The following is a 21,300-nucleotide window of genomic DNA, read 5'->3' on the forward strand; positions in this document are numbered from 1 at the left end:
TCATTTTACGATGTCATTTTGACTCACTACAATACGTAAGACAAAAGCTCACATTGACAGTCTGGGCCCTGTGTTGGTTGATGTGGTCGACCGCATTAATGCAGGCTGGAATGTTTTTGTATGTGATAGAGTACCACTTGTCGTGAGCAAAGACAACGAGCTCCGTGTGTGCAGGGCGACTGGGTCAGTAAGTCATGGGACTCTCTCTGATCTCCAGCAGTACCAGGATGTGACAAGGGCGGGGGAGTTTGGGGTGGGCGGGGAGGTTGCAGCTTTTAGCCCCCCTGGCCTCTTCTAATCTCACGGGTCACCCAAAGGCCCAAGCACGTTGCCGTCTAAATGGTCAATCAAAAAGCACAAATCGTCTTTACACTTTCACTCTTGCAAAATACTTCATCAATATAAATAATGCAGACTAAAAGACACTTCATTTACAGGAACTGAAAAAAAGAAAGGGCTTTTGTGTTTTGCCCCATTGGTGTTTGATGACGTTGTGGTCTCCACACCAATAAATTATACCAAAATGAAGCTGCAAATTATTGTAATTACAACGGTCCAACTATGTGGTGCACATACTGCATTTGCATAGGCCAGTGTTTTTCAACACTAGTGTGCCATGAGATACAGTCTGGTGTGCCGTGGGAGATTATATAATTTCACCTAATTGGGTTAAAAATATTTTATGCAAACCAGTAATTATAATCCGCAAATGTGCCATTGTTGAGCGTCTGTACTGTCTAGAGCAGGGGTGTCAAATGTACGGCCCGCGGGCCGGATCAGGCCCGCGAACAGGTTTTATCCGGCCCGCGGTATAAGTTTGCTAAGTATAAAAATGAGCCGAAATTTTTAAATGAAAGAAACTGCTGTTCTAAATGTGTCCACTAGATGTCGCAATATCATTTCTTTGTATCTTTGTAGATGATGCTACATATATATATATAAAAAAATAAACCACATGATGTTTGTGCACCAGTCGAAGAAAATGAGCACACTGCATCAATAACATCCTGTAATTTGATTTTGATATTATTTTTTTATCTTGATAGATAAAGTACTATCCATCTATCTAGATTGAAAATTAACACCAATGAGTTGAATGATGAACAATATCACATAATTTATTCAGAAAGTATAAATAACGACAAATAAAGATAGAATACTATTAACCGCAACATGTAAGTGTAAAAAAAGCCCAACAACATTATGATTTGTATAATTTCAGAATGTGCTTGTTCTATTTCTATACAAAGAAAACAATCTGAAGTTGTCTTTATTTTTAAGTTATCGTGCCGTGATTTTACCAGTCCGGCCCACTTGGGAGTAGATTTTTCTCCATGCGGCCCCCGATCTAAAATTAGTTTGACACCCCTGGTCTAGAGCTCGGCATATCAGTAGGTGACAGCAGGTAGCTAATTGCTTCGTAGATGTCGGGAACATGGTTTGTCGTGATCACAATATGCGGGAGGTAGCGTGCCGGTAAAAAGGTATCTAATGCTCAGTGTTGGGACTAACGCGTTACTTTCGGCGGTAAATAGTAATCTAACGCGTTATTTTTTCATATTCAGTAACTCAGTTACCGTTACTACATGATGCGTTATTTTATATGTAGTATCGGCTAGAAACTGAGAAGATCCGGGTGTGTTTTATTGGAGCGCTGCAGAAGAGGCGACAAGAAAGAGGCGCACCGCGCGCTGTCTGTGTGTACGTGTGTGTGGGAGGGGGCGTGTATGTGTTAACTAACAAGACATCATAGCGAAGCCCGAAGCCGAGTTTCTTAACATGGAGATATTCTCAATACTTTTCGTTTGTCGACCACAAAGAAAAGAAACATTTTAGTTGAATGTAAGTTGTGTCTTTGATCAAAGATCCTATCTACTGCCAAAAACAGCAATTCAAATCTGCTGAAACAGCTACAAAAGCAACATGCTTCCACGAAGCTAGTAATGAGAGGCACACTTCACCTGCTAAGCAACAGCGGCTGGATTTTAACGAGGCACTGCGCACTGAAGGTACACACTCTGTCAATTCTCTTAAATACGGTTGCTCTTTCATTCTAGACTTCTAGAGTGTTTGATTATCACATCACTCTAAATGTATAGACTATAAAGTTCACAAACATAAAGAGGGATGCTAGTGGGCCAGGCCAATCTTTCCTTATCTCTAAACTAAAACTGGGGAAATGTGTAGAGTGTTCTGGGCTTCAGACATTATTTTATTTCAGAATTCCTTGAGAGAAAAAAACGCCTGGTTAGGCTTTGTGTATGTAGTGTGTGCCTTCCTTGGTTTACAGCTATGTTGTTATGATGCTGTTTGTTACTTATGTATGTTATGTTGCAGCTATTTAAAATAGATTTGTCAATTTGTTCTGGCCTGAAACAAATCGGCCCTTTGAAACATATCTTTGTCTTTGTGTGTTGTATGTAGACCACATTGCTTAGCAGAGTTCAGTCATGCAAATGCATGTCAAGTTGATCAACAGATGCAATAACAGTACTGAATTGAAGGCTAAAAGGGCATTAAATGGGGCCTTAACATCTTTTTAAAAAATGTATATAAGTAACTAAATAGTTACTTTTCACAGTAACGCATTTCTTTTTGGTGTAAGTAACTGAGTTAGTAACTGAGTTACTTTGAAATAATGTAACTAGTAACTGTAACTAGTTACTGGTTTTCAGTAACTAACCCAACACCGCTAATGCTTAAACCAAAATTAAACAAAAGGTAAGTGCCGCTAAGAAAAGGCATTGAAGCTTATAGATGGCTATTCTAAACGAAACTAAAACTGAACTGGCTGAAAAGTAAACAAAAACATAATGATGGACGACAGCAAAGACTTACAGCGTGTGGAGCAGACGGCGTCCACAAAGTATGTCCGTACATGACAATCAACAACAAAATAGGAGCGCAAGACAAGAACTAAAACACGACACACAGGAAAACAGCAACAAACTCCAAATAAGTCACGGCGTGATGTGACAGGTGGTGACAGTACACCTACCGGTACTTTGAGACGAGAGCTATAGTGATTCATGTTTGGTTACGGTTTGAATTCGTATCAAACAATTGTGAAAACAACTTTTTATTGTCAATATCGACTGCTGAGTTTAATTTATTTATGTTTTCTGCTGGTGGTGTGCCTCCGCATTTTTTCAATGAAAAAAATGTGCCTTGGCTTAGAAAAGGTTGCAAAACGCTGGCATAGAGAAGGAATAATGCAATTGCTCCTTGCAGGATCCCAATGCTAAGCCTTACATTTCATGATAGGTATACAATGCAAAGACTTAAAGGCCTACTGAAATGAATTTTTTTTATTTAAACGGCGATAGCAGATCCATTGTATGTGTCATACTTGATCATTTCGCGATATTGCCATATTTTTGCTGAAAGGATTTAGTAGAGAACATAAAGTTCGCAGCTTTTGGTCGCTGATAAAAAAAAGCCTTGCCTGTACCGGAAGTAGCGTGACGTCACAGGTTGAAAGGCTCCTCACATTTCTCCATTGTTTACACCAGCAGCGAGAGCGATTCGGACCGAGAAAGCGACGATTACCCCATTAATTTGAGCCAGGATGAAAGATTCGTGGATGAGGAACGTGAGAGTGAAGGACTAGACTGCAGTGCAGGACGCATCTTTTTTCGCTCTGACCGTAACTTAGGTACAAGCTGGCTCATTGGATTCCACACTCTCTACTTTTTCTATTGTGGATCACGGATTTGTATTTTAAACCACCTCGGATACTATATCCTCTTCAAAATGAGAATCGAGAACGCGAAATGGACATTCACAGTGACTTTTATCTCCACGACAATACATCGGCGAAGCTCTTTAGCTACGGAGCTAACGTGATAGCATCGGGCTTAACTGCAGATACAAACAAAAGAAATAAACCCCTGACTGGAAGGATAGACAGAAGATCAACAATACTATTAAACCATGGACATGTAAATACACGGTTAATGCTTTCCAGCCTGGCGAAGCTTAACAATGCTGTTGCTAACGACACCATTGAAGCTAACTTAGCAACGGGACCTCACAGAGCTATGCTAAAAACATCAGCTATCCACCTACGCCAGCCAGCCCTCATCTGCTCATCAACACCCGTGCTCACCTGCGTTCCAGCGATCGACGGAGCGACGAAGGGCTTCACCCGATCATCAATGCGGTCGGCGGCTAGCGTCGGATAGCGCGTCTGCTATCCAAGTCAAAGTCCTCCTGGTTGTGTTGCTGCAGCCAGCCGCTAATACACCGATCCCACCTACAGCTTTCTTCTTTGCAGTCTTCATTGTTCATTAAACAAATTGCAAAAGATTCACCAACACAGATGTCCAGAATACTGTGGAATTTTGCGATGAAAACAGAGCTTTTTTGTATTGGATTCAATGTGTCCGAATACTTCCGTTTCAACGATTGACGTCACGCGCATACGTCATCATACATAGACGTTTTCAACCGGAAGTTTAGCGGGAAATTTAAAATGTCACTTTATAAGTTAACCCGGCAGTATTGGCCTGTGTTGCAATGTTAAGATTTCATCATTGATATATAAACTATCAGACTGCGTGGTCGGTAGTAGTGGCTTTCAGTAGGCCTTTAATATAATCGAAACAAGGCCATATTTTGGTTATATTTGTGTCATTTAGCTTTTGTGACCACTCCTCTTGCAAGAAATGAATGACAACTGCCACTTTGGAGAAAGAATTGTCAAAACTTCTTCAAATAAGAATCCACTAAGTCAGGAAAATTGCAGTAATACAGCATTATAGAAAGTGATGAGACAAGCAAATGGGTCGAAAAAACGGCAAATAAATGATCCCTCCACATCCCACCCCCCGGATTGTAAATAATTCAGTGTATATACTCTGATGATTAACTTGTGTGATGACTGTATTATGCTGATAGTATATATTTGTACCATGAATTGATTAACGTGGATTTAAACAAGTTGAAAAACGTATTGGGGTGTTACCATTTAGTGGTCAATTGTACGGAATATGTACTGTACTGTGCAATCTACTAATAAAAGTTTCAATCAATCAATCAGGGAGTGCAGGCCAGCAGGGGGCCAGGAGAGGGAGGGGGAATCAAGCCAGAGTATGCATTTAATCAGAATAGTGGATTAGGGAGCATACAAACGTGGATCATTTTTGTCAGTGAAAGAACCCTAATGTAATGATTGCGAAAGACATGGAACGCAAGACGGATAGCTGAGGTAGATTAAGTAGGAGGTGAAATGTTACTTTTTAGCGTGATACAGATCGGAATTTACAATATATCATCAGACTTTCAGGGACTATCCATTCTTGTCAAAGAAATTGCCGAAATAATTTCAAATGAAACCCAAAACTAAATGACCGAGGTCACTTAAGTCAAATGTTAAATCAACACTGGTTCCTTTTAAGGACCCCGCTGATGACCTGTGATTCAAGATGCTTGAGGTATCAGGGATCAAAGGTCATATTGGTGCATTCATCACGTTCAACTTTTTAACAGATTCCTCACTGATTAATCGGCTCTTACTCGGCAATGGAGTACACGTTGTCACTTGTAAAATGTATTTACGTATTTTTAACAACCAGGTTTGCTTGAATTCCGAAAGTACATTTTTTGGTGGAGTCTAAAAATATTGTAAAGCATGTGAACTCAGAATGGGCCCTATTCTCTCAAGTGATTTGTACACACTTAAAGGCCTACTGAAAACCACTACTATCGACCACGCAGTCTGATAGTTTATATATCAATGATGAAATCTTAACATTGCAACACATGCCAATACGGCCGGGTTAACTTATAAAGTGCAATTTTAAATTTCCCGCTAAACTTCCGGTTGAAAACGTCTATGTATGATGACGTATGCGTGTGACGTCAATGGTTGAAACGGAAATATTTGGACACCATTGAATCCAATACAAAAAAGCTCTGTTTTCATCGCAAAATTCCAAAGTATTCTGGACATCTGCGTTGGTGAATCTTTTGCAATTTGTTTAATGAACAATGAAGACTGCAAAGAAGAAAGTTGTAGGTGGGATCGGTGTATTAGCGGCTGGCTGCAGCAACACAACCAGGAGGACTTTGACTTGGATAGCAGACGCGCTATCCGACGCTAGCCGCCGACCGCACAGATGATCGGGTGAAGTCCTTCGTCCTTCCGTCAATCGCTGGAACGCAGGTGAGCACGGGTGTTGATGAGCAGATGAGGGCTGGCTGGCGTAGGTGGAGCGCTAATGTTTTTTTTATCATAGCTCAGTGAGGTCCCGTTGCTAAGTTAGCTTCAATGGCGTCGTTAGCAACAGCATTGTTAAGCTTCGCCAGGCTGGAAAGCATTAACCGTGTAGTTACATGTCCATGGTTTAATAGTATTGTTGGTTTTCTCTCTATCCTTCCAGTCAGGGGTTTATTTATTTTGTTTATATCTGCATTTGAGCCCGATGCTATCACGTTAGCTTCGTAGCTAAAGAGCTTCGCCGATGTATTGTCGTGGAGATAAAAGTCACTGTGAATGTCCACTTCGCGTTCTCGACTCTCATTTTCAAGAGGATATAGTATCCGAGGTGGTTTAAAATACAAATCCGTGATCCACAATAGAAAAAGGAGAGAGTGTGGAATCCAATGAGCCAGCTTGTACCTAAGTTACGGTCAGAGCGAAAAAAGATGCGTCCTGCACTGCACTCTAGTCCTTATCTCTCACGTTCCTCATCCACGAATCTTTCATCCTGGCTCAAATTAATGGGGTAGTCGTCGCTTTCTCGGTCCGAATCGCTCTCGCTGCTGGTGTAAACAATGGGGAAATGTGAGGAGCCTTTCAACTTGTGACGTCACGCTACTTCCGGTACAGGCAAGGCTTTTTTTATCAGCGACCAAAAGTTGTGAACTTTATCTATCGTCAATGTTCTCTACTAAATCTTTTCAGCAAAAATATAGCAGATCAAGTATGACACATAATGGATCTGCTATCCCCATTTAAATACAAAAAACTCATTTCAGTAGGCCTTTAAGATAACACTTAAAATTTCAAAAGGCAGTAACAATCCAGGCAGTGCTTGTCACTTTAACGTGTATCGCCAGGGTGATGTTGTGTGTTTTTTGGGTTTTTCTGCAACAGCTTCTTCCTGGCTGAATGTAAATTAATATTCCGTAGATGAAACTTTGCTTCAGTTATTATTATGACCACCCTGTTGTTATTTGTGATATTAAGAGTTCTGATTAACACAAATGTTTGTGAAGCTGTGATAAGTCAGAATGGGCTTGGATAGCTGTTCGTGTGTTGGTGTGTGTGTGTATGTGTGTACTTGGGAGGAAGAGTCTGACAGCTGACAGTAACTGTCAAAAAAACATTCATCCATTTTCTACCGCTTGTCCCTTTTGGAGTAAAACTTGCGTTTTATGCTGTGGTCTAGGGTTCGGTATTGAGTATCGAGTATCTTTGGGGTTGGGGGGCGTGGTTATTTACAGCTAGAATTCACCAACTCGAGTATTTCATATATATTTCATATATATATATATATATATATATATATATATATATATATATATATATATATATATATATATATATATATATATATATATATATATATATTTTATTTACATAGAAGAAAAAAAAACAACTTGAATTTCAGTGTTCCGTTGGCTATCCATTAGATGGCAGTATTGTCCTGTTTAACTTCTCCGTTCATTGGGCAGGCAAGCTGTTTATATTGTGGGAAAGCGGACGTGAGAACAGGCTGTCCCCACTCAGTCTCAGGTCCGCATTGAGCTGGAGGGGGCGTGACCTCCAGCTCCGGCTGAATACCGGGAGTTTGTCGGGAGAAAATCTCTGCCGGGAGGTTGTCGGGAGAGGCGCTGAATACCGGGATTCTCCCGCTAAAAACGGGAGGGTTGGCAAGTATGGTCTCAGTTGAAGCAATCAGAAATTATTTAATCATTTGTGTGGTGTTCGGGTCTGTGGGACCCGTTTAAATTTTTTATTAAAAGAAAAATGATACAATTAATTAATTTTTCAAACTGAGACCCACTGACTTTGGCTCATTTTCTGTGAAGAACATATATCAGAATACATATTTAATGACCACACACCATACACCCCCCCTACACATTTCTATTACATATAAGATGTCCGGGTCCACTGGACCCGGGGCTAATAGAAGTGTGGAAATGTATGTTCTGTATACCACATATTGTAGCCGGTCACTCAGGAGGGGGGTTCCCACATCTGTGGCCCCTTCTTCCTTTCCTCATTATTGAGATTATCCTTACACAGTTGTAGATTCGGATCAGGGGACGTCGTCGAGGCACTTATAAATATATATAAATAAACTTTGATTTATTGTTATGATGTGCCGATCGATTGGCCAATTTCTGTGATCAGCTAATGTTGATTAATGCCTTTCAATGCCGATCACAAAAGCCGATCCCTTCTGGCTGACGTTTTATTTACCGTTAATCCCATGGCTCACAAAGGTGGCTAGAAGCTAACTGTGTATTTCTATTTATTTTAAAGTCTAACATTGTGGGCCTCCCTCCATGTAGCCAGTCAACTGACACACCCCCACTGTCAGGCAACAAACCCCTGACTTACTCAGACACAAATATAAAATTGGCTTTGTGTCACGGTTACACACATAAATGATAAATGATAAATGGGTTGTACTTGTATAGCGCTTTTCTACCTTCAAGGTACTCAAAGCGCTTTGACAGTATTTCCACATTTACCCATTCACACACACATTCACACACTGATGGCGGGAGCTGCCATGCAAGGCGCTAACCAGCAGCCATCAGAGGCAAAGGGTGAAGTGTCTTGCCCAAGGACACAACGGACGTGACTAGGAAGGTAGAAGGTGGGAATTGAACCCCAGTAACCAACAACACTCCGACTGCTGGCCCAGCCACTCTACCAACTTCGCCACGCCGTCCCTAAATTACATAAATTATGTAATATTAAAATTGACTAAGACCTCTAATGGAAGCAACTTAGATTGAATACAAAGATAGACGGGTATCCCCTCCTCAATTCAGAACTGATACGATCTTAAATAAGGCACCTAACTCATCCTGGAAAGCTCCCTACTGCGGCAAAGGGCTTATATCTTTTGGCCACTTGACTTTCAAGGCTGACTCTGCCCCCGGCAATGATCTGAGGTGGCCATAAGGCTTACACAAATGTGCAAAAAGGGCTACTGTGGCATTCTGTGGCTCAAGGCTACACTAATTTGTTTAGAAGCACAGATCAACACCTGTCTTAACAGAGGAATGTGGAAAGAGAGTTGATGAAAGGAGAGAGGGTAGCTTTTGTTGCACTGTCCCTGCGGGCCTCAGGACAAGATGGATCACCCCGATGAGGAACAGAGTAGGTTCTATCTGACATCTTCTCCCCCTCTATACGATGGGAATGCCCACAGACATAGAAGACATTTTATTGTTTATTTATAGACCAGTTGATCTGCCGTTTCTTTTCTTCTCTCCTCTTCTCCCCTCTCCCTTGGGAGGGGGAGTTGCAGAGGTCCGGTGGCCATGGATGAAGTGCTGGCTGTCCAGAGTCGGGACCCCGGGTGGACCGCTAGCCTGTGCATCGGTTGGGGACATCTCTGCGCTGCTGACCCGTCTCCGCTTGGGACGGTTTCCTGCTGGCCCCACTATGGACTGGACTCTCGCTGATGTGTCGGATCCACTGTGGACTGGACTTTCACAATATTATGTCAGACCCACTCGACATCCATTGCTTTCGGTTTCCCCTAGAGGGGAGGGGGGTTACCCACATATGCGGTCCTCTCCAAGGTTTCTCATAGTCATTCACCGACGTCCCACTGGGGTGAGTTTTTCCTTGCCCGTATGTGGGCTCTGTACCGAGGATGTCGTTGTGGCTTGTGCAGCCCTTTGAGACACTTGTGATTTAGGGCTATATAAATAAACATTGATTGATTGATTGATTGTATGTGCAATTTTCCTACAGGTTTAAAACAATACGAAAAACTCTCAAACTGTATTGCATTTGGCAATAAGTCAAACAGAAACTAATGCAATAGTTTATCACATATTAGTCAAAATATTTGTTTTAATTCTGGCCATCTGTTGAAAGTATCTATATTTATATACGAGTAATCCACACTTTACAGTACTTTGCAAAAGTGAGTATACTCCTCACATTTCTGCAAATATTTTACAATATCTTTTCATGGGACAACAATGGGTAAAGGAAACTTTGATGCAATGTAAAGTAGTCAGTGTACAGCTGGTATAATAGTGTAAAGTTACTGTCAACGCCAAATAACTGAGTACACCTCGAAGGGAAAATAAAACAAATATGGTCCTAAGTGTGCAAAATTTGTGTGTACAGTCTACCATTATTTTTCAATATTGCCTAAACACTTTTAGGCATGGAGTTCACTAGAACTTCACGGGTTGTCTTCATGGGTCATCACAGAGCTGGTGGATATTAGACACCTTTCCCTTTGAGAATTACCCAGATATACTCAATCATGCCCATTCTGCTGACTCCCACTCCCACTTCCACGCTGCCGGCAGCCATGCCTTCACAGATAGGTTCTCTGGGTTTAAAGTGAAAAGCTCTTGGGCTGCATTCTTGAAGGAAAGGCAGGATCTCGGCCTGTTTGGGATGGCCAACTTGGTCGTGGCATGCATGATGCGCCAGTGGTGTTGTTTGGCTTTCCTTGCCAGGGCGAGAGTAGCTGCCTTCCGCCACAGACCGGCTGAAGCAATTCCTTCAAAAGGCTGGTAGGTAGAACAAGGAGGTGGGCCTCAGACAGCCGGTCACAATCCCGAGGGCATTGTTGATGACGTCTACCTTCTTGGTGTGCGGGCTTCTGTCCAGACTGAGGCACAGTACTCGGCAACAGATAAGACAAGGGACCTTCATTAGCCCCCTCAGCACTGAAGTTGATTGCTTTGGGTCTCCCAGGAAGAGTGGGGCCTGACTGACAGTGCAGCAGGGAGCCTGGGCAGACTACTGACTACATCATCACCATCTGTCCCCTGTATAAACCACCTCTTCAGGGCCTCTTCAGAGTTGGACCAGACACAAGAGCGTGGCTAAACAACAGAGCCAGATGTTTGAGGACGATACAGAAAAGAAGAAGATGTTCAATGCTACCTTAGCAGTCCATCACATCAGTTTCTTGAGCAAGGCAGCAATTTTCTTGAAGGTGCGTTTGGGTTATTTATTATGCTGGAACACTGCCCTCTGGCCTAGTTTTTGGAGGAAGGGGATCATGCTCTGCTTAAGTATGTCACATTCATGGCATTCATGTTTCCCCTTAATGAACCCTATCTCTGCAGTGCTGACAGCATTCATATGGCCCCAGACCATTACACTCCAACAACCATGGTTAACTGTCAGCAAGACACACTTGTCTCACCTGGTTGCCATGACATACCCTGGAAACTGTCTGAACCAAATACATCAGACCAAAGTAAATGGTTCAAGTAATCCATGGCCTTAGTCTGCTTGTCTTCAGCAAACAGCTTGCTGGCTTCCTTGTGCATCATCTTTAGAAGAGGCTTCGTTCTGGGACAAAAGCCAAGGAGAACAATTTGATACAGTGTATGGCGTATGGTCTGAACACTGACTGGCTGGCCCCTCCACCCCTTTAACCTCTGCAGAAATGGTGGCAGCACTCATTGGTCTATTTTCCAAACACAACCACTGGGTATGAGGCTGAACATGTTCTTCTTTGGTCAACCATAGCATGGCCTATTCTGAGTTGAACGGGGAGAGAAATTGGCGAATTGGGGCCAATTTGGTAATTTTCACCTCAGAATGTACTTCCTTTTGTTACCAGCAGTATGGACATTACTGGCCGTGTGTTAAGAGTTATTTTTGAGGGAACAGTGAATGTATACTGTTATACAAGCTGTACACTGACTACTAGGAGCCTTCCAATAAGAATTTTATGCTGCCGATTCCGATATCGATCATTCATATGTGCGATTGGCCGATACCAATACTGATACCGATCACATGCAATAGTATAACATTGTTTAAGCAAGACAATATCAATAGTGCACAATAACTAAACAAAAGCAGAAACTACTATTTAGTACTCATTTAAAGAGGATCTATCATGCAAAACCAACTTTTCTTACCTATTGGTACCTGTTTTTTTTTTAAATCTGCATAAGTCCCATAACATTTTAATCAAACCATGGAGGCATGGCAGAGATATTTATAAAAACAAATGTTGGCTTCCTTCATACTTTCTTGCCCCATTTGTGACGATTTTCCCATTGGTGTTATCAGCAGATATAACGTATTTCCTTGAATTGCCACCGGGTATATAGTATGCACATGCCTCGATTTACCGCCGGGTCAAACTCGTTTCGCAAAATAATTAGCGCATGCCTAGAATTACTGCCGGGTCAAAATTACCGCCGGGTCAAACTCGTTTCGCTAAATAATTAGCGCATGCCTAGAATTACCGCCGGGTCAAATCGCAAAAATAATTAGCATATGCCTAGAATTACCGCCGGGTCAAATCGCAAAAATAATTAGCATATGCCTAGAATTACCGCCGGGTCAAACTCGTTTCGCAAAATAATTAGCGTATGACTAGAATTACCGCCGGGTAAGTCACGTACCTACTACGTTTTATATAATTGCAATTCTTATTATTAATATTGTGTTAGTTTGTAGTGGTGGAGAGCTGACTTTTTGTTGTTGGAGTTGCGTCTTTCAAAGCGCTTTATTTTGAAAAAATGTTTTATTAATATAGCTGCGTGTGTCAAATATGAGTCATTTTGATGCAGTTGTACGAGTAGCATTTCAGAAACAAATCCTGAGCTAAGAAAACCTGCTAACAGGCGGTAATAATGTTATTTTAATTGCCTTTTCAGACCTAAACAAAAAGAACTCCCGGGATGATTCATTGTGCTTTAAATTTTATTGCGGCATTAAGCGATGTCATGATGGTATCCTTACATCACACTCAAATTTATAAGCGCATGCCTAAATTTACCGCATGCCTTTGGTAAGCGCCGGAGTGAGAAGAGGCTTTAAATTAATTACCGCCCGGGCGCTAATTCAAGGAAATACGGTATTCATATATGGTGACGTCTTACCCAAAGAGCTTTGCGTGAGTCCGCCATTGTAGTCCCACGTTGTAGTCAATAAGTTCCTTAATTTTCTCTATCCTCTTGTTGTGGGGCAGACTGGCTCGTACATGCACGTGCATCTCACGCTGTTGCCGTTTCTAATACAAAAGTAGCGTATAGTTTCAACTCATATCTGTCAGTAAATTCAAGTATAGGCACGTAAATAAGACCACCCACAAAGTGCCGCATCAGAAAGCGGCTTGGAGATGGTTTGTAAAAAAAATCTTTGCAAAATTTTGACCAAAGAACCCAGATTACATGTTATGTAGACCACAAGGAAGTGTTTTAAATATAGAAACATAATCAGAGTATGACCACTTTAAATCCTTTGTTTTTTTCTGTCAAAGTCCCTTTTGTGTAGAGGGGAAAATTCCCTGAATTTGTAATCATTGACAAAAACAACAACAAAAATTTGGGGAGAAAACTAAAATCTCAGTTTATTTTCCGTAATGGAGGTGATTGTTGGCAGCTTGGGGGAGAGGCTCCACACTGTTTAGCAACACATAAATAGATGCCAGCTGCTTGTTAGTCAAGGGACTAAAAAGAAATACTGTCAGCCAGTTGGGACCACGCAAACTCAGCAGAAAAAGTAATTGATCGGCAATGGCGATCAAATACTTTTTCATGAAAATCGACCAATCGATCGGCACATCCCTACTGTCTACTTTACTTTACATTGTATCAAACTGTCATCTATTCAGTGTTGTCCCATGAAAAGATATAACACAATTTTTGCAGAAATGTGTGTCTTGTGATAGAAAGCAAAAGTTCAAAAACAGTGTAAACTATTTATATATTGTATATGTATCCATTTACTATTTTTACTGTTGAGGATACGTACAGTGTAGGTATCAACATTAATATAAATCCAAATGTCGGTGCTTGTGTATATGTTTTCCACTGCATGCACATGGGCGGGGGACAAAGGAAAACAAACTCTCAGAGAGCTGTCATCCTGTTGTGATTTGGATGTTGAAGGATTTCTGTGGTTTCCTTTCCATAGTACAAAAGTACTAAACTCACAATATTCTACACAATATCCCCAAAACCTAAGTTCCTGGGACTTGCTACTTTAAAAGGTAAAGCTAAGTAGAAAAGGGATAGAAAAGTAAAGACTGATATCAAAAGGTAGAGCTTTTGCTTGGCCAAAGTTAATAATATTTTACCATGACAGTACTTTTAAAAAAGGTACAGAGTCATGCATTAAAGGCCTACTGAAAGCCACTACTACCGACCACGCAGTCTGATAGTTTATATATCAATGATGAAATCTTAACATTGTAACACATGCCAATACGGCCGGGTTAACTTATAAAGTGCAATTTGAAATATCCCGTTAAACTTCCGATTGAAAACTCCTTTGGATGATGACGTATGCGCGTGACGTAGCCAGTTTAACAGAGGTATGGCTCCCCCATTGAAGCCAATAAGAAATAGCTCTGTTTTCATCTCATTATTCCACAGTATTCTGGACATCTGCATTGGTGAATCTGTTGCAATTTGTTCATTGCATTATGGAGAAAGAAGCTGAGCAAGCAAAGAAGAAAGTTGTCGGTGCGAAGCGGAGTATTTTGCGAGGGAAGTCAGCAACACAACACAGCCGGCGTTTCATTGTTTACATTCCCGAAAGATGCAGTCAAGATCGAAGAACTCGGACAACAGAGACTCTTACCAGGAGGACTTTGACTTCGATACACAGACGCCTGTAGAGAACTGGGACAACACAGACTCTTACCAGGATTACTTTGATTTGGATACACAGACGCGGTACCGTGAGTACGCAGCTGCGCTTCCAAACATTTGATCGCTTGCCCGTACGTGCATGTCACGTACGTAACTTTGGTTAAATATATAAGCTTTATGAACCTTGGGTTAGGTGAACGGTCCTTTGGGCTGAGTGACTGTGTGTGTTGTGCAGGTGTTTGAATTGTATTGGCGGGTTATATGGACGGGAGCTAGTAGCTAGGAGCTAGCATAACAAACACCTAGGTGTTTTTATGCGGGATTAATTTGTGGCATATTAAATATAAGCCTGGTTGTGTTGTGGCTAATAGAGTATATATATGTCTTGTGTTTATTTACTGTTGTAGTCATTCCCAGCTGAATATCAGGTCACCCCCGGCTCTCACAGCATCTTCCCTATCTGAATCGCTTCCACTCCCCACTAGTCCTTCACTTGCACTTTCCTCATCCACAAATCTTTCATCCTCGCTCAAATTAATGGGGAAATCGTCGCTTTCTCGGTCCGAATCGCTCTCACTTCTGGCCGCCAGCCATCACTGTAAACAATAGGGAACTTTGCGGAAATGTACAACTGACTACGTCACGCTACTTCCGGTAGGGGCAAGGCTTTTTTTTTGTCAGATACCAAAAGTTGCGATCTTTATCGTCGTCGTTCTCTACTAAATCCTTTCAGCAAAAATATGGCAATATCGCGAAATGATCAAGTATGACACATAGAATAGATCTGCTATCCCCGTTTAAATAAAACAAATTCATTTCAGTAGGCCTTTAGGACTTAGTTTAGCTGAGCCCAGAGGTTTCAACTGGGTACACATGTGGAGCAAGCAGGAGGGATGGAACAGACACACACAGTGTTTGTGGCACAGGCTGCTCATTCACACACATTTCCTGACGCTAAAAAAAGATGCTATTGTTTTCCTTCTCTCGTAACCTTTCAGACACAGCGCTCACAATTACATTATTATTGCTGATATCTTACCTGTACATCTGACTCCAACCTACTACATCAAAGATCCAGGCAACTTGTAGCGGGAACACACTAGGATGTGGTATATGAAGAGACTAAACTTTCTTTACAAAGTTCCTTGTCTTTCACATTTTTAACTGATTGCTCAAATGTGCTGTATGTGTAGTTTTACATACATTTATAATCAAATATGCAACTTACACATTTCAACAATACATTGGTACCTCAGTTTCCATACCCCGCATTTTTCGGAGGATTCTGTTTTTGAAGAACATTTTTGCCAAAGGCTTTCATGTACGGTCGAGGTCAGGGGTGTCCAAACTTTTGGCCTTGGGGGCCGCGTTGGGCTAAAAAAAATCTGTTATTCATCCAGGATATTGTATTCTCATGACATTCAATCGATCACAACTGGAATGTTCAGTTTGTCTTAGGCCATGTCGATTAACCCTTTTATTATTTAATTAAGGCCCGTTGAGCTTTTCAATCTGGCCTGCCGGACATTCCCAATTAATTTTTTAGATCTTTGAGATGGAAAGTGTAGCTGCATTTTGATGTTTTCTAATGACCATAAGTCTTGAACTATACACAGTATTCCAATGGTTGGAATCTGTGCTTTTGCATGATATACTAGTTACTATGGTCATCTAATTAGTTACTATGGTCATCTAAGTCAGTGTTTTTCAACCTTTTCTGAGCCAAGGCACATTTTTTTCATTGAAGAAATCCCAAGGCACACCACCAGCAGAAAACATAAAAATTGAAACTCAGCGGCCGATATTGACGGTAAAAGTCGTTCTCGCAGTTGTTGGATATGAATTCTAACCATAACCAAGCATGCATCAATATAGCTCTTGTCTCAAAGTAGGTGTACTGTCACCACCTGTCACACCACCCCGTGACTTATTTTGATTTTTTGGGGTGTTTTCCTGTGTGTAGTGTTTTAGTTCTTGTCTTGCGCTCCTATTTTGGTGTGGATCGTCATGGCATGTACGGATGTACTTTGTGGACGCCGTCTGCTGCTCCACACGCTGTATGTCTTTGCTGTTGTCCAGCATTCTGTTTTTGTTTACTTTGCGGCCAGTTCAGTTTTAGCTCGGTTTTGCTTCAATGCCTTTTCTTAGCGGCACTCGCCTTTTGTTTATTTTCAGTTTAAGCGTTAGATACCTTTTTACCTGCAAACCATTGTCGTCGTTCCCAACATCTACAAAGCAACAAAGCTACCTGCTGCCACCTACTGATATGGAAGAGTATTACACGGTTACTCTGCCGAGCTCTAGACAGCACAGACACTCAACAACGGCCATACTTGCCAACACTCCCGATTTTCCCGGGAGACTCCCGAATTTCAGTGCCCCACCCGAAAATCTCCTGGGGCAACAGTTCTCCCGAATCTTTCCAGATTTCCACCCAGACAACAATATTGGGGGCCAGCCTTAAAGGCACTGCCTTTGCGTGCCGGCCCAGTCACATTGTATTTACGGCTTTTCACAAACACACAAGTGAATGCAAGGCATACTTGATCAACAGCATACAGGTCACACAGAGGGTTGCCGTATAAACAACTTTAACACTGTTACAAATATGCGGCACACTGTGAACCCACACCAAACAAGAATGACAAACACATTTCGGGAGAACATCCGCACCGTAACACAACAGGACAAATACCCAGAACCCCTTGCAGCACTAACTCTTCCGGGACGCTACAATATACACACCCCCCCCGCCCCCATCTCCCGAATTCGGAGGTCTCAAGGTTGGCAAATATGACAACGGCACATTGGGGCGGTATAGCTCGGTTGGTAGAGCTGCCGTGCCAGCAACTTGAGGGTTCCAGGTTCGATCCTGCTTCTGCCATCCTAGTCACTGCCGTTGTGTCTTGGGCAAGACACTTTACCCACCTGCTCCAGTGTCACCCACACTGGCTTAAAAATGTAACTTAGATAGAGATGTCCGATAATAACGGCCTGCCGGATATTATCGGCCGATAAATGCTTTAAAATGTAATATCTGAAATGATCGGTATCGGTTTTTTTTATTATCGGTATCAGTTTTTTGTTTTTTTTTATTAAATCAACATAAAAAACACAAAATACACTTACAATTAGTGCACCAAGCCAAAAAACCTCCCTCCCCCATTTACACTCATTCACACAAAAGGGTTGTTTCTTTCTGTTATTAATATTCTGGTTCCTACATTATATATCAATATATATCAATACAGTCTGCAAGGGATACAGTCCGTAAGCACACATGATTGTGTGTGCTGCTGGTCCACTAATAGTACTTGATTGATTGATTGATTGAGACTTTTATTAGTAGGTTGCACAGTGAAGTGCATATTCGTACAATTGACCACTAAATGGTAACACCCGAATAAGTTTTTCAACTTGTTTAAGTCGGGGTCCACTTAAATTGATTCATGATACAGATATATACTATCATCATAATACAGTCATCACACAAGATAATCACATTGAATTATTTACATTATTTACAATCCGGGGTGTGGAGGGGGGGAGGGGGGTGGGGGTTAGTTTTGGTTGTTATCATCAGTCATCAACAATTGACTACTATTGGCTACTAACCTTTAACAGTTAACTTTACTCATTTTCATTAATTACTAGTTTCTATGTAATGGTTTTTTAATTGTTTTACTTTCTTTTTTATTGAAGAAAATGTTTTTAAATTATTTATCTTATTTTATTTTATTATTTTTTTAAAAAGGACCTTATCTTCACCATACCTGGTTGTCCAAATCCAATCAATCAATCAATGTTTATTTATATAGCCCTAAATCACAAGTGTCTCAGAGGGCTGTACAAGCCACAACGACATCCTCGGTACAGAGCCCACATACGGGCAAGGAAAACTCACCCCAGTGCCTAATAATGTGTTAATTCCACGACTGTATATATATATATATATATATATCGGTATCGGTTGATATCGGTAATTAAAGAGTTGGATAATATTGGAATATTGGATATCGGCAAAAAGCCATTATCGGACATCTCTAGCCTTGAGACCTCCGAATTCAGGAGATTGGGGTGGGGGTGGGGGTGTTGAGGTTGGGGGGTTGTATATTGTACCGTCCCGGAAGAGTTAGTGCTCCAAGGGATTCTGGGTATTTGTTCTGTTGTGTTTATGTTGTGTTACGGTGCGGATGTTCTCCCGAAATGTGTTTGTCATTCTTGTTTGGTGTGGGTTCACAGTGTGGCGCATATTTGTAACAGTGTTAAAGTTGTTTATACGGTCACCCTCAGTGTGACCTGTATGGCTGTTGACCAAGTATGCCAACAAAATGTTTTTAATTTATTTATCTTATTTTTTTTTTTTTTTTTTAAAAGGACCTTATCTTCACCATAACTAGTTGTCCAAATTAGGCATAATAATGTGTTAATTCCACGACTGTATATATCGGTATCGGTTGATATCGGTATCGGTAATTAAATAGTTGGACAATATCGGAATATCGGCAAGAAAGCCATTATCGGACATCCCTAAACTTAGATATTGGGTTTAACTGTGTAAAGCACTTTGAGTCACTAGAGAAAAGCGCTATATAAATACAATTCACAATTCACTTCACATCATAATTACTGGTTTGTAAAAAATATTTTTAACCCAATTAGGTGAAATGACATCATCTCCCACGACACACCAATAGGCTATTGTCCCTCGAAACTCAATTAAGCAAGTCATAAAGTAATAAAAACGCTTCAAAATGACTAAGTAAACGGGGGGGGGGGGCAGCGTTGACCTTTTACTACAGCAACAAAACAAGCAGCAATAAAGTCATCGCTATTACGACCATACATACCTTCAAAATCTGATAAAATCCCTTCGAGGTGGTCATTCACGGAGAGTGCCGACATCCTGTCTGATAAAGTGACGCTTTTCTTCCCCCAGCACTCCTCCAAAATGACGTCCGTGTGAATGAATATGAGGAGCAAAGTGTAAGTTGGAGCAGGTTAGTAGTCGTGAACTGCTGCTGCCGTGGTCTAACTGCCGTGGCCGTGCCGTGACTTCTTACTTGAGTGGGCTCCACAGTCACGCTGGCCCCGCCCCCCCTGAAGCCAGCCTTCCTTCCACCCCCAGACAGACCCCGCGGCCACCGGCTTTGCTGGACTGATGGTGGGCGGAGCTGCACGTACAACACCTGGAGGAAAAACAAATCAGTCAATTTTCTCTTTCTGTCGCCCCCCACAGATGTCTCCCCCTTGGCTACAAGTGGAAGCTCCACTTCTCGACAAACTTTTAAAGGTGGATTCGAGGGGTTAATTGTCCGGCGTTAAGGGGACAAAAAAAATAGCCTACTAATGTATTCTCCTGCTTTTAGGAAAATGGTGGGTGATATTATTCTATAACAGGCTAACTTTTGAACGTGCGTGTGGATGTACGAACATAGACACTGTAGACGCAGCATTGGCTGCTGTGACGCGAGAAATTCGGCCGCCATCTTGAAGTGGTGACGAGGAGCCAACGAGCAGCCTAAACTGACAGTTGACAGGTAGAAACATACTTGCCAACCTTGAGACCTCCGAATTCGGGAGATTGGGGGGGGTGTATATTTATAGCTAGAATTCAATGAAATTCAAGTACCGTATTTTCCGCACCATAAGCCGCCCCGTGTTGTAAGCCGCACCTTCAATGAATGGCATATTTCAAAACTTTGTTTACCTATTAGCCGCCCCGTGTTATTAGCCGCACCTACGCTACGCTAAAGGGAATGTCAAAAAAAACAGTCAGATAGGTCAGTCAAACTTTAATAATATATTACAAACCAGCGTTCTAACAACTCTGTTCACTCCCAAAATGTAATGTGCAAATGTGCAATCACAAAAATAGTAACACTCAAAATAGTATTGCAACATCAATAACTCAACGTCGCTCATACGTTAGTGTCACACAACACACAAAATAAACATTTAAAGCTCACTTTCTGAAGTTATTACTCATCCACAAATCCTCAAATTCTTCTTCTTCGGGTGTGCTTCACTTGTTTTTTGACACCATCTGTGATGTGGACGCGCATGCAGTCATAGATCAACAGGGACGGAGCTGCGTGAAAAAAGTCACCCGGTCTCTCGCTCATTTTTTCTTCATCCATCCATCCCTTCGAGTTAGCTTTTATGATGACGCCGGCTGGAAAGTTCTCTTTTGGCAAGGTCTTCCTTTTGAATATCACCGTGGGTGGAAGTTTCTGGCCGTTAGCATGGCAAGCTAGAACCACAGTGAAGGACGACTTCTCATTCCTGTGGTGCGAATATTCACCGTACGTGTTCCCGTTGTATCCACAGTGCGGTTCACATGAATATCAAAAGTCAGTGGAACCTTGTACGCGTGTCTCTTAGTAGGAGACATTTTGTGGTCTTTACAGAAACACACAAATGAAATGAAACGTAATATCCGCACGCTTCTTCTTCTACGGGGGCGGGTGCTCACCTTGGCGGTTTGCTTACAGTAGAAGAAGAAGCGCTTCC

The 21,300-nt window shown here is 41.7% G+C and overlaps 1 protein-coding gene across 1 annotated transcript in view; it reads right to left on the minus strand.

Moving 5' to 3' along the window:
* Nucleotides 1-19,896, minus strand: part of septin12 (septin 12) — a 197,523-nt gene extending 177,627 nt beyond the window's left edge. Inside the window, exon 1 of the mRNA XM_062036323.1 lies at nucleotides 19,638-19,896. Coding sequence (XP_061892307.1) covers nucleotides 19,638-19,692 — 55 coding nt within the window. The 5' untranslated portion in view covers nucleotides 19,693-19,896. The remainder of the gene's footprint in view (nucleotides 1-19,637) is intronic.
* Nucleotides 19,897-21,300: the final 1,404 nt, after the last annotated feature.

Source organism: Entelurus aequoreus, linkage group LG25 (genome assembly GCF_033978785.1).
Source record: "Entelurus aequoreus isolate RoL-2023_Sb linkage group LG25, RoL_Eaeq_v1.1, whole genome shotgun sequence".
Lineage (NCBI taxonomy): Eukaryota > Metazoa > Chordata > Actinopteri > Syngnathiformes > Syngnathidae > Entelurus > Entelurus aequoreus.